At 43.0% G+C, this 12500-nt stretch overlaps 1 protein-coding gene across 1 annotated transcript in view; it reads left to right on the top strand.

Annotated features, from left to right (window-relative positions):
• LOC110499854 (sodium- and chloride-dependent GABA transporter 2) overlaps window positions 1-12500 on the top strand; it is a 19693-nt gene that overhangs the window by 2015 nt on the left and 5178 nt on the right. The window contains exons 3-9 of the mRNA XM_090215017.1: window positions 876-1010; window positions 2799-2939; window positions 3224-3335; window positions 3504-3548; window positions 4614-4743; window positions 5049-5181; window positions 12359-12464. Coding sequence (XP_090071143.1) covers window positions 876-1010; window positions 2799-2939; window positions 3224-3335; window positions 3504-3548; window positions 4614-4743; window positions 5049-5181; window positions 12359-12464 — 802 coding nt within the window. The remainder of the gene's footprint in view (window positions 1-875; window positions 1011-2798; window positions 2940-3223; window positions 3336-3503; window positions 3549-4613; window positions 4744-5048; window positions 5182-12358; window positions 12465-12500) is intronic.

Genomic DNA, 12500 nt, shown 5'->3' with positions numbered 1-12500 from the left:
CCTAACCTCCTGCCAAATATGTGACCATATTAGAGATACATATTTCCCTCAGACCTCACAGACTCACAAAGAATACGAAAAACAAATAACATTTTGACTCCCATATCTATTGGGTGAAATACCACAGTGTGCATCACAGCAGCAAGATTTGTGACCTGTTGCCACAAGAAAAGAGCAACCAGTGAATAACAAATGCCATTGTAAAACAACCCATATTTATGTTGCTTATTTATTTCCTCCCTTTTTGACTTGAACTATTTGCACATCATTACAACACTGTATACTGTATAGACATAATAGGACATTTGAAATGTCTTTATTCTTTTGGAACTTGTGTGAGTGTAATATTTACTGTTCACATTTTTTTTATTGTATTGAGAGAAAGAGAGAGAGAGAGAAGAAAGAGAGAAAGAGAGATAAGAAAGATGTTTCCCGAGGGAGTTGACTCTTGTGTCCGCTAACCCTGTGGGCGGAGCTTCACCTCTAATATTCTGTGAGCAACAAAAGATGTATGCATCCTTAAAAAAAACAAGGATACCAGGCCTGCGATTGCTTTTGTGCAGCCTCAAAGGCTCTCTGTATCCACTGGAAAGTTAATTCATTTCCTTATGAAGGATATCTATTCAGCTGTCAACTCTTTTCATGGACTCGTAGCGAAAGAACATGTTCTAACTACTGTACAGCAATACCGCATCATCACACAACTGAAATGTCAATAAGCATTTCCTTGGTCTATTCACACAAAATGTTTTGTCATTCATCTCAATGGCTTTGTCTTTGTATCCTTCCTGCTGTTCTATTTGACCATTTACCATAGTAACACACCTTTCACACAGTAAACACTCTTCTTCACTGGTGTTTCTAACCCTCCACAGGTGTCTTCTTCATCCCGTACTTTGTCTTCCTCTTCTTCTGTGGTATCCCTGTGTTCTTCCTGGAGACGGCATTGGGCCAGTACACCAGCGAGGGCGGGGTCACAGCCTGGAGGAAGATATGTCCCATGTTCGAAGGTGATCACTCTCTGCTCCTTACATTATTACATAATGGGCCAGTTCCCCAGACACAGATATAGCCTATGGGGAATCTTCCAGTCAGGACACCCATGATACAAGTCAGTAATCGACATCCATCCATGTCTGAGGACGACGGGAGATGATGTAGAAACCAGCCACTAGGGGCAACAGTGAGAGCTGTTACCTTTAAGTAGGTTTCGGTTTTGCTGGTTTTGCTAGTTTTGCTAGGGCGTTGTGGATGGGCGTAGGCATCTGCCTTTGGTTCCAAAAGTAACATGTTCGAATCCAGAAAGAAAGTGGTTTTTGATATTTTTGTTTTAAGTGTAACGCAAACCTTAACCCTTACCTTAAGTATTCGGGAGTTAATGCCTAACCTTAAAAATACAGAGTTAATGCCTAAACTTAACCTTAAACACTTAAAAATGTGACGTTTGGAACAGCTTCGAAATTTGACGTTTGACGTGAGACTGTGAGAGCTTGTAGCAGTCTTCTTTATTAATAGATGTCAAGTCCCCTGTTTTGGGGACCTGCGTGGTTCTGGTATCGTTTCCGACTGACATTTTCACTGATAAATGTATCTGTGGACACCATAGGCTGAAATGGCTTGCATTGAGCAGTAGCCCTGAATCTCACGGACACAATAGTATATGTGGGGTGTCCCTCCTACCATTTTATTCGCTCTTCTGACTGTCCATCAACTCCAGGCTGAACCCTACATCACAGCCACTAACAACACATATGCCTGGAGTCCTTACATCGTAGCGCAGCAGGAGAGAGGGGTTTCGTCGCTGTACCACATTCAGAGATCGATTTATTGACAGGAAGTTTAAATAATTCATACATTTTAAAGAGAAAACCCTTTCTGCTTGTAACAGACGTACAAGATTGATATGAGATGAAAGGCAAGTTCCAAACGAGCTCAGTGAGATGTTCACAGCGATGGGGGTAGCGATGGGGGTAGACGTTTTGATCAAGAGAGACCTTTAGAAAATATTCACATTTTCTCTAACACTCAACATACAAATATGTATTTTACAGTTATAACGAAGGTGAAATCTTACAGTTAGTTGTTGTATAATTTGATTATATTATATTTCGAAAACGTGTATCATTTCAAGCCGTATTCATACAGTTCTATTGAATAGGAAATACACAATATAAAATATTTCGTATTTTCATATTTTCATGATATTTCTACTGTGTACTTCAGCTTGTATCTTCAAAAGGGACGACACCTCAGCAATGTATAACTATTCTTGCCAGAAAGGTGAGATTGTAACCTTTCTTGGAGTATGCAGCATTACTAGTTGTAGTTCATGATAGTAATTACTTTTGGGGATTACGTAGATGACATTTTTGATTCCATAACCGTTAAAATGGCTTTTTAGTGCAGGACTATCCATTATTTGTGTCAGGGAATCGGGCCTTATGCTAGTTAAAACAGGGATTCAAATGTGTTGTTTCAGGCTAAACCCATGAGATGCTGCTGTATACAAATACATTGATTGAAAACAAATACATTTCACATTTTCTATATCTAACTGTAATTTGCTAGGTATTAAGCAGGCTTTTGTTCCAGCCCAGTACTAACACTCCCGATTCAACTTAACAAAGTCTCAATGACACGTTTGTTTATTTTGTTATTGTAGTGCTTGGCTGAACCAAAAGCCTGCACGCCCTGTAGTTCTCCAGATCCATGCTTTGAACACTGTGCTAAGTTACTAAGTTATTTAAAGAACAGTCACCTTATCAAATGTTAACCTGCCTTTGCTTTTCCGTCTATAGGAGTGGGAATTGCATCCCAAGTGATTGTGGCGTACTTGAACATCTATTACATAGTGGTTCTAGCCTGGGGTCTGTTCTACCTATTCAACTCCTTCAGGAATCCACTGCCCTGGTCCACCTGTGACAATGAGTGGAATACTGGTACAAGAACTGAACACAGACACAGACACACACGTAGACATAGACACACGTGCACGTATGCATGTGCACATACTTACTTACTCAAACTCACTCACTAATTATCTCTCTCTCTCTCTCTCTTTCTCTTTCTCTCTCTCTCTCTCTCTCTCTCTCTCTCTCTCTCTCTCTCTCTCTCTCTCTCTCTGTCTCTCTCTCTCTCTCTCTCTCTCTCTCTCTATCTTCTCTCTCTCTCTCTCTCTCTCTCTCTCTCTCTTTCTCTTTTTCTCTCTCTAACATTCTCACAGAGAACTGTCATAATTTGAGTTCCATGTTGTTGAACCCACACCTCTCCCAGTTGGACTCAGACTGGTCCTTCCTTCACAACCAGACTGAATATAATGACTACAATATGTTGAGGTAGGCCTCCTTATTGTACTTTGAAGATATCAGATACACTGGGTGTTGATGAAGATACACTGGGTGTTGATGAGGTGCAGTCATGCAGACATTGAGATTACTGTCTTGTGGTTCATTTTGCTATTTCTCTTTGCTTTTTATTGGTTTACCCCCCTCTTTCTCTTTCAGTAATGAAACCATGAAGATCACGTCTCCCGAGGAGGAGTTTTGGGCGTAAGTTTGAAACCAATCATAACTTCTGAAATACACACGCACACACACGCACACACACATACTGATAGTGATGATGATGAGTCATGCTGACAGACAATATAGGGCCCACCCAACGGCCCAACAGCCCAGTAGAACACCGGGTAAGGGAAATTAGCCAATTACAGCCTGGAGGGAACCATAAAACAACCAATTAGAGTGCTCGATAAGGATTATTTTGTGTTCAAATTCAGTGTTGTTGTTTTGTCAGACTAGTCTGGTGATTTCGTAATAGGCCATGGTTCTTCCCACATGATACATTCCTGATGGTGTTTCCGGGTGGTGCAGGATTGGGAAATGGGCTGAAAACAGCACTCTAAAGCGTTTTCTTCTAAATGAGAACAATATGTGTCCTTTCTTTGGGGTTCAAAGCCTAAACTAAAACCCTCTGAACTAAACTGGGGAAAATGGAACATCTGTATCTATCATGCCGATGCTATTTTGTCTCTGTATTCGTGCAGAGGCTCCATATGGAGACTATAAAGTTGGAAAAAGAACACGTGTCTTTCTGTCGGGTCGGCTGTCGCTGTGAATTTGTTTAGGTTAGATTTGTGTAGGGAGAGGATCTCTGAAATAAAACACCATGTCTAAGATGGTATGTAGTACATAGAGGGTCATGGTATTGGGATTTGACGTAATTTGATGAGTGGGTTAATTCTGCATGGTTACTAGGTTAAAACAGAAACAACTAAAAGGGTTAAGTTTAGGTATTCATTCCAAATGGTTAAGGTTAGGGTTATGGTTTGGGGAAAGCATAAAACTATATGATAATGAAATAAAAAGCGTTTTTTCCATTTATCATCATCATACTCTCCCGTGTTGCTAAACATTTGTGAACTGCCGTGGCACCATGGTCTAAACGTCTTACTGACCAGCCTGGTGTGTGTGTGTGTGTGTGTGTGTGTGTGTGTGTGTGTGTGTGTATGTGTATGTGTGTGTGTGTGTGTGTGTGTGTGTGTGTGTGCATTCGTGTGTGTGTGTGTGTGTGCATGCGTCCTTACATATGTGTGTGTGTGTGTTGTTCCCCAGTCGTCGGGTGTTGAGGACGTCAGATCATGTGTCTCTGGGTGCTGTACATTGGGACCTGGCTCTCTGTCTGCTGCTGGCCTGGATCATCTGCTACTTCTGCATCTGGAAGGGAGTCAAATCTACAGGCAAGGTGAGCTGGCAGCCTCCCATACAGACCAAAACAACAGGATCAAATTCATTAGGGCACACCACACCAAAATGTTCTGCAAGGGAAAACTAAAATGAGTGTTTCTTCTTGGCCAAGTCCAGGTAGTACCTCCCTGTTTCTGTCTGTACAATCTCTTCGTGTGTGTGTGTGTGTGTGTGTGTGTGTGTGTGTGTGTGTGTGTGTGTGTGTGTGTGTGTGTGTGTCTGTGTCTGTGTGTCTGTGTGTGTGTGTGTCTGTGTGTGTGTGTGTGTCTGTGTGTTCAAGTGTATCTTCATTTGTGACCACAGGTGGTGTACTTCACAGCAACGTTCCCCTACCTGATGCTCTTCATCCTGTTTATCCGAGGTGTGACTCTACCAGGGGCTGGAGAGGGCATAAAGTACTATCTCTGGCCTCAAATGGACAAGATCTTGGAACCTGGGGTAAGACTGATGGGACAGGGATGGTAGTAGGGAGGAAAGATGGTAGTGGGGAGGAAAGATGGTAGTAGGGAGGAAAGATGGTAGTAGGGAGGAAAGATGGTAGTAGGGAGGAAAGATGGTAGTAGAGAGGAAAGATGGTAGTAGGGAGGAAAGATGGTAGTAGGGAGTGAAGATGCTAGTAGAGAGGAAAGATGGTAGTAGGGAGGAAAGATGGTAGTAGGGAGGAAAGATGGTAGTAGGGAGTGAAGATGCTAGTAGAGAGGAAAGATGGTAGTAGGGAGGAAAGATGGTAGTAGGGAGGAAAGATGGTAGTAGGGAGGAAAGATGGTAGTAGAGAGGAAAGATAGTAGTAGAGAGGAAAGATGGTAGTAGGGAGGAAAGATGGTAGTAGAGAGGAAATATGGTAGCAGGGAGGAAAGATGGTAGTAGAGAGGAAAGATGGTAGTAGGGAGGAAAGATGGTAGTAGAGAGGAAAGATGGTAGTAGGGAGTGAAGATGCTAGTAGGGAGGGAAGATGGTAGTAGAGAGGAAAGATGGTAGTAGAGAGGGAAGATGGTAGTAGGGAGGAAAGATGGTAGTAGAGAGGAAAGATGGTAGTAGAGAGGAAAGATGGTAGTAGAGAGGGAAGATGGTAGTAGAGAGGGAAGATGGTAGTAGGGAGGAAAGATGGTAGTAGGGAGGGAAGATGGTAGTAGAGAGGAAAGATGATAGTAGGGAGTGAAGATGCTAGTAGGGAGGGAAGATGGTAGTAGAGAGGAAATATGGTAGTAGGGAGGAAAGATGGTAGTAGGGAGGAAAGATGGTAGTAGGGAGGAAAGATGGTAGTAGGGAGGAAAGATGGTAGTAGAGAGGAAAGATGGTAGTAGGGAGGAAAGATGGTAGTAGAGAGGAAAGATGGTAGTAGGGAATAAAGATGGTAGTAGGGAATAAAGATGGTAGTAGGGAATAAAGATGGTAGTAGGGAATAAAGATGGTAGTAGAGAATAAAGATGGTAGAAGGGAGGAAAGATGGTAGTAGGGAGGAAAGATGGTAGTAGAGAGGAAAGATGGTAGTAGGGAATAAAGATGGTAGTAGAGAGGGAAGATGGTAGTTGGGAATAAAGATGGTAGTAGGGAGTGAAGATGGTAGTAGGGAATAAAGATGGTAGTAGAGAGGGAAGATGGTAGTAGGGAGGAAAGATGGTAGTAGAGAGGAAAGATGGTTGTAGGGAGGAAAGATGGTAGTAGAGAGGAAAGATGGTAGTAGGGAATAAAGATGGTAGTAGGGAATAAAGATGGTAGTAGGGAATAAAGATGGTAGTAGGGAATAAAGATGGTAGTAGGGAGTGAAGATGGTAGTAGGGAATAAAGATGGTAGTAGAGAGGGAAGATGGTAGTAGGGAGGAAAGATGGTAGTAGAGAGGAAAGATGGTAGTAGGGAGGAAAGATGGTAGTAGGGAGGAAAGATGGTAGTAGGGAATAAAGATGGTAGTAGAGAGGGAAGATGGTAGTAGGGAATAAAGATGGTAGTAGAGAGGAAAGATGGTAGTAGGGAGGAAAGATGGTAGTAGGGAATAAAGATGGTAGTAGGGAATAAAGATGGTAGTAGAGAGGAAAGATGGTAGTAGAGAGGGAAGATGGTAGTAGGGAGGAAAGATGGTAGTAGAGAGGAAAGATGGTAGTAGAGAGGAAAGATGGTAGTAGAGAGGGAAGATGGTAGTAGAGAGGGAAGATGGTAGTAGGGAGGAAAGATGGTAGTAGGGAGGGAAGATGGTAGTAGAGAGGAAAGATGATAGTAGGGAGTGAAGATACTAGTAGGGAGGGAAGATGGTAGTAGAGAGGAAATATGGTAGTAGGGAGGAAAGATGGTAGTAGGGAATAAAGATGGTAGTAGAGAGGGAAGATGGTAGTAGGGAATAAAGATGGTAGTAGAGAGGAAAGATGGTAGTAGGGAGGAAAGATGGTAGTAGGGAATAAAGATGGTAGTAGGGAATAAAGATGGTAGTAGAGAGGAAAGATGGTAGTAGAGAGGGAAGATGGTAGTAGGGAGGAAAGATGGTAGTAGAGAGGAAAGATGGTAGTAGAGAGGAAAGATGGTAGTAGAGAGGGAAGATGGTAGTAGAGAGGGAAGATGGTAGTAGGGAGGAAAGATGGTAGTAGGGAGGGAAGATGGTAGTAGAGAGGAAAGATGATAGTAGGGAGTGAAGATACTAGTAGGGAGGGAAGATGGTAGTAGAGAGGAAATATGGTAGTAGGGAGGAAAGATGGTAGTAGGGAGGAAAGATGGTAGTAGGGAGGAAAGATGGTAGTAGAGAGGAAAGATGGTAGTAGGGAGGAAAGATGGTAGTAGAGAGGAAAGATGGTAGTAGGGAATAAAGATGGTAGTAGGGAATAAAGATGGTAGTAGGGAATAAAGATGGTAGTAGGGAATAAAGATGGTAGTAGGGAATAAAGATGGTAGTAGAGAATAAAGATGGTAGAAGGGAGGAAAGATGGTAGTAGGGAGGAAAGATGGTAGTAGAGAGGAAAGATGGTAGTAGGGAATAAAGATGGTAGTAGAGAGGGATGGTAGTAGGGAATAAAGATGGTAGTAGGGAGTGAAGATGGTAGTAGGGAAAAAAGATGGTAGTAGAGAGGGAAGATGGTAGTAGGGAGGAAAGATGGTAGTAGAGAGGAAAGATGGTAGTAGGGAGGAAGCTGGTAGTAGAGAGGAAGATGGTATGGTAGTAGGGAATAAAGATGGTAGTAGGGAATAAAGATGGTAGTAGGGAATAAAGATGGTAGTAGGGAGTGAAGATGGTAGTAGGTAATAAAGATGGTAGTAGAGAGGGAAGATGGTAGTAGGGAGGAAAGAAGGTAGTAGAGAGGAAAGATGGTAGTAGGGAGGAAAGATGGTAGTAGGAGGAAAGATGGTAGTAGGGAATAAAGATGGTAGTAGAGAGGGAAGATGGTAGTAGGGAATAAAGATGGTAGTAGAGAGGAAAGATGGTAGTAGGGAGGAAGATGGTAGTAGGGAATAAAGATGGTAGTAGGGAATAAAGATGGTAGTAGAGAGGGAAGATGGTAGTAGGGAGGAAAGATGGTAGTAGAGAGGAAGATGGTAGTAGGGAGGAAAGATGGTAGTAGAGAGGAAAGATGGTAGTAGGAATAAAGATGGTAGTAGGGAATAAAGATGGTAGTAGGAATAAAGATGGTAGTAGGGAATAAAGATGGTAGTAGGGAGTGAAGATGGTAGTAGGGAATAAAGATGGTAGTAGAGAGGAAAGATGGTAGTAGAGAGGAAAGAGGTAGTAGGGAGGAAAGATGGTAGTAGAGAGGAAAGATGGTAGTAGGAATAACAGATGGTAGTAGGGAATAAAGATGGTAGTGAGAGGAAAGAAGGTAGTAGGGAGGAAAGATGGTAGTAGAGAGGAAAGATGGTAGTAGGGAATAAAGATGGTGTAGGGAATAAAGATGGTAGTAGGGAATAAAGATTGGTAGTAGGGAATAAAGATGGTAGTAGGGAATAAAGATGGTATAGTAGGGAATAAAGATGGTAGTAGAGAGGGAAGATGCTAGTAGGGAATAAAGATGGTAGTAGGGAATAAAGATGGTAGTAGAGAGGAAAGATGGTAGTAGGGAATAAAGATGGTAGTAGGGAATAAAGATGGTAGTAGAGAGGAAAGATGGTAGTAGGGAATAAAGATGGTAGTAGGGAATAAAGATGGTAGTAGTAGGAATAAAGATGGTAGTAGGGAGGAAAGATGGTAGTAGGGAAAATAAGATGGTAGTAGGGGAATAAAGATGGTAGTAGAGAGGAAATATGGTAGTAGGGAATAAAGATGGTAGTAGGGAATAAAGATGGTAGTAGGGAATAAGATGGTAGTAGGAATAAAGATGGTAGTAGGGAATAAAGATGGTAGTAGGGAATAAAGATGGTAGTAGGGAATAAAGATGGTAGTAGGGAGGAAAGATGGTAGTAGGGAATAAAGATGGTAGTAGGGAATAAAGATGGTAGTAGGGAATAAAGATGGTAGTAGAGAATAAAGATGGTAGTAGGGAATACAGATGGTAGTAGGGAATAAAGATGGTAGTAGAGAGGAAAGATGGTAGTAGAGAGGAAAGATGGTAGTAGGGAGGAAAGATGGTAGTAGGGAGGAAGATGGTGTAGGAGAAAGATGGTAGTAGGGAGGAAATATGGTAGTAGAGAGGAAAGATGGTAGTAGGGAATAAAGATGGTAGTAGGGAATAAAGATGGTAGTAGAGAGGAAAGATGGTAGTAGGGAGGAAGATGGTAGTAGAGAGGAAAGATGGTAGTAGGGAATAAAGATGGTAGTAGGATTATAGCTTTAGTACTACTCTCTTCCCTCATTACTACTTTCCACCCTCATTACTACGTTCTTCCCTCATTACTACTCTCTTCCCTCATTTTTAATTACTACTTTCTTACATATAAGATGGTAGTAGGGAGTGAAGATGCTAGTACAGAGGAATATGTTCTCTAGCATTTTCTCTCTCTCTTTCTCTGCTCACAATCCCAAAGCGGAACTGGTCTAGTTAAACAGTAACCCAAAACAACCCACCCAGTAACAAAAACACCATCCTCCCGGATCAGGATGAAGTTGCCCCTATACGCTGATCTTGGGTCAGTTTTGTATTTTCCCCACTAATTAATTTAAGATACTCTTTGGTCGTAGTCCAATGACTGAACGTCAATGGCAACGGTCAAACACTCAGGCATTCAGACGATTTCTTTAGGTGCCAGAGAGTCCCATAAAAGAGACATTCTTTGGTATGGATTACCTTTGACCTTAGTACAACATGGCATGTGACCTGATGCCTTCTGGGGTCCGGTGTAGCGGTCCCTGGAGAGGTCAAGCTTCCTTTCCGGGGTCAACTATCCTCCAACTTTGCTTCCTGTTGTGTGGGGCTCGTTGGATCAGGAGTAGGCTCAAAAAGGGGGCAAACCGCGACAAATGAAGCCTGCTGGGTATTTGGGAAGTGTCATGAACTGTTGTGAGTTTGTTTCTTTGTATCATATTTCAACCAGTCTATTTTAAACGGAAACGTGCTGTTTTTCCGTAGAGAGAGCAGGACGTCAACATTGGGGGAGGGTGAATAATATTATGTTAATTAACCTTATGGCTAAAACACTGATTCTCAAAGAACTAAATTACTGTATAACATCATCTTTCCAGGTATCCCAGCAAACATACGCCAAGACAGATGTGTCATATCATGTGCGGACAAAAGGATAGTCACAAACCTAACATCTTTAAGTTCATAGGTGTAGGGTGTGAGAAAAGTTGCTAAAGCAATTAGAGACCTGGGGGAGGATTGAGAGGAGGACGGGGGCGCTGGCGTGGGAATCCCCAGTTACTTCGACTGGAACGGTGGCCAAATGAATACACTTCAGGGTTCGGGTGATGATTGGTTATGTAACTCTGTGTCCCGACACAGCTGAAGAACAGACCAGGGAGAAAATGTGTGTTCGACTGCATGCCATGTGTTTTATTTTGGATTTGGGGAAGAAGTCTGGAGTGAGGGTGGTGTATTAGTTTAGAGGTCTGTGTATAAACAGAGAGAAGAGGTTTAGGGCTCTGTGTATAAACAGAGAGAAGAGGTTTAGGGCTCTGTGTATAAACAGAGAGAAGAGATTTAGGGCTCAGTGTATAAACAGAGAGAAGAGGTTTAGGGCTCTGTGTATAAACAGAGAGAAGAGGTTTAGGGCTCTGTGTATAACAGAGAGAAGAGGTTTAGAGGTCTGTGTATAAACAGAGAGAAGAGTTTTAGAGGTCTGTGTATAACAGAGAGAAGAGGTTTAGGGCTCTGTGTATAAACAGAGAGAAGAGGTTTAGAGGTCTGTGTATAAACAGAGAGAAGAGTTTTAGAGGTCTGTGTATAACAGAGAGAAGAGGTTTAGAGGTCTGTGTATAAACAGAGAGAAGAGTTTTAGAGGTCTGTGTATAACAGAGAGAAGAGGTTTAGAGGTCTGTGTATAAACCGAGAGAAGAGCTTAAGGGGTCTGTGTATAGACAGAGAGAAGAGCTTTAGGGGTCTGTGTATAGACAGAGAGAAGAGCTTAAGGGGTCTGTGTATAGACAGAGAGAAGAGCTTAAGGGGTCTGTGTATAGACAGAGAGAAGAGCTTAAGGGGTCTGTGTATAGACAGAGAGAAGAGCTTAAGGGGTCTGTGTATAGACAGAGAGAAGAGCTTTAGGGGTCTGTGTATAGACAGAGAGAAGAGCTTTAGGGGTCTGTGTATAGACAGAGAGAAGAGCTTAAGGGGTCTGGGTATAGACAGAGAGAGGAGTTTAAGGGGTCTGTGTATAGACAGAGAGAAGATAAATGAAGGGGCCCATCCCAGCTGGTTGTGGTAGTATGTGGATTATGCTGGGATGGATAATGGACTTTGTTATGGGGCAGACTGCAGGCCTCCCAGGCCCTATCGCCCTCCTGCTAACACTAACCAGATGCTGCTATGAGTGGGTCTGCTGAGGGTCTGCTGAGAGGGTTGATGTTGTCAACACACACACATAGGAAGTGCAAGCAGACACAGGCAGCCATACATACACACAAACACGCACATGAACGGACACACAGATGGATGTTGGCCTGAGAAAGACAGTAGAGAGCCCAGATTATTGGCCCTAGACAAACCTGATGTTACACAAGTTGTAGTTGATTGTTGTCAGCTTTGACAGAGAAATGTATCCAATGTTTTATGGGTCTACATGAATGTATTTGATGAAAACCACATGGTTCTGACCGGTTTTTGTTTACTTTAATGAGTGAAAGTAGCTGAACACGTGACAGTAAAATAGATATTCTTTCTTCCTGTACTCTGCCCCCCTCATTCTCTCTTTCTCTTCTCCCTATCTCCATCCCTCTCACTCTCTTTCCTACCTCCCTCCTTCCCTCTCCTCTCTCCTCCCTCCATCCCTTCCCCTGTCTTTCACTCCTTGCCTCCCCCTCTCTCTCCCTCTCCTTGCCTCCATCTCTCTTCTCCCTTCCTCCATACCTCCCATTCTTTCTCCTACCCTCTCTCTCCTTGCCTCCATACCTCCCATTCTTTCTCCTACCCTCTCTCTCCTTGCCTCCATACCTCCCATTCTTTCTCCTACCCTCTCTCTCCTCCCTTCCTCCATCCATCCATCCCCCTCCCTCCATCCACCCCTCTCACTCTCTCTAACTCCATCCCTCTCCCCCTCTCTCTCTGGGTGTGGCGTGACGCAGGGACCCAGGTGTTTTTCTCCTACGCTGTATGTCAGGGGGTCCTCACCTCTCTGGGCAGCTACAACAAGTACAACAACAACTGTTACAAGTCAGTGTGACACACCACTGCACACAGCTTCCCCTT

Source organism: Oncorhynchus mykiss, chromosome 21, assembly GCF_057628025.1.
Source record: "Oncorhynchus mykiss isolate SJ-2025 chromosome 21, ASM5762802v1, whole genome shotgun sequence".
In the NCBI taxonomy this organism is placed as follows: domain Eukaryota; kingdom Metazoa; phylum Chordata; class Actinopteri; order Salmoniformes; family Salmonidae; genus Oncorhynchus; species Oncorhynchus mykiss.
The sequence above is the reverse complement of the archived record's forward strand: the minus strand, read 5'-3'. Positions and strand labels throughout refer to the sequence as shown.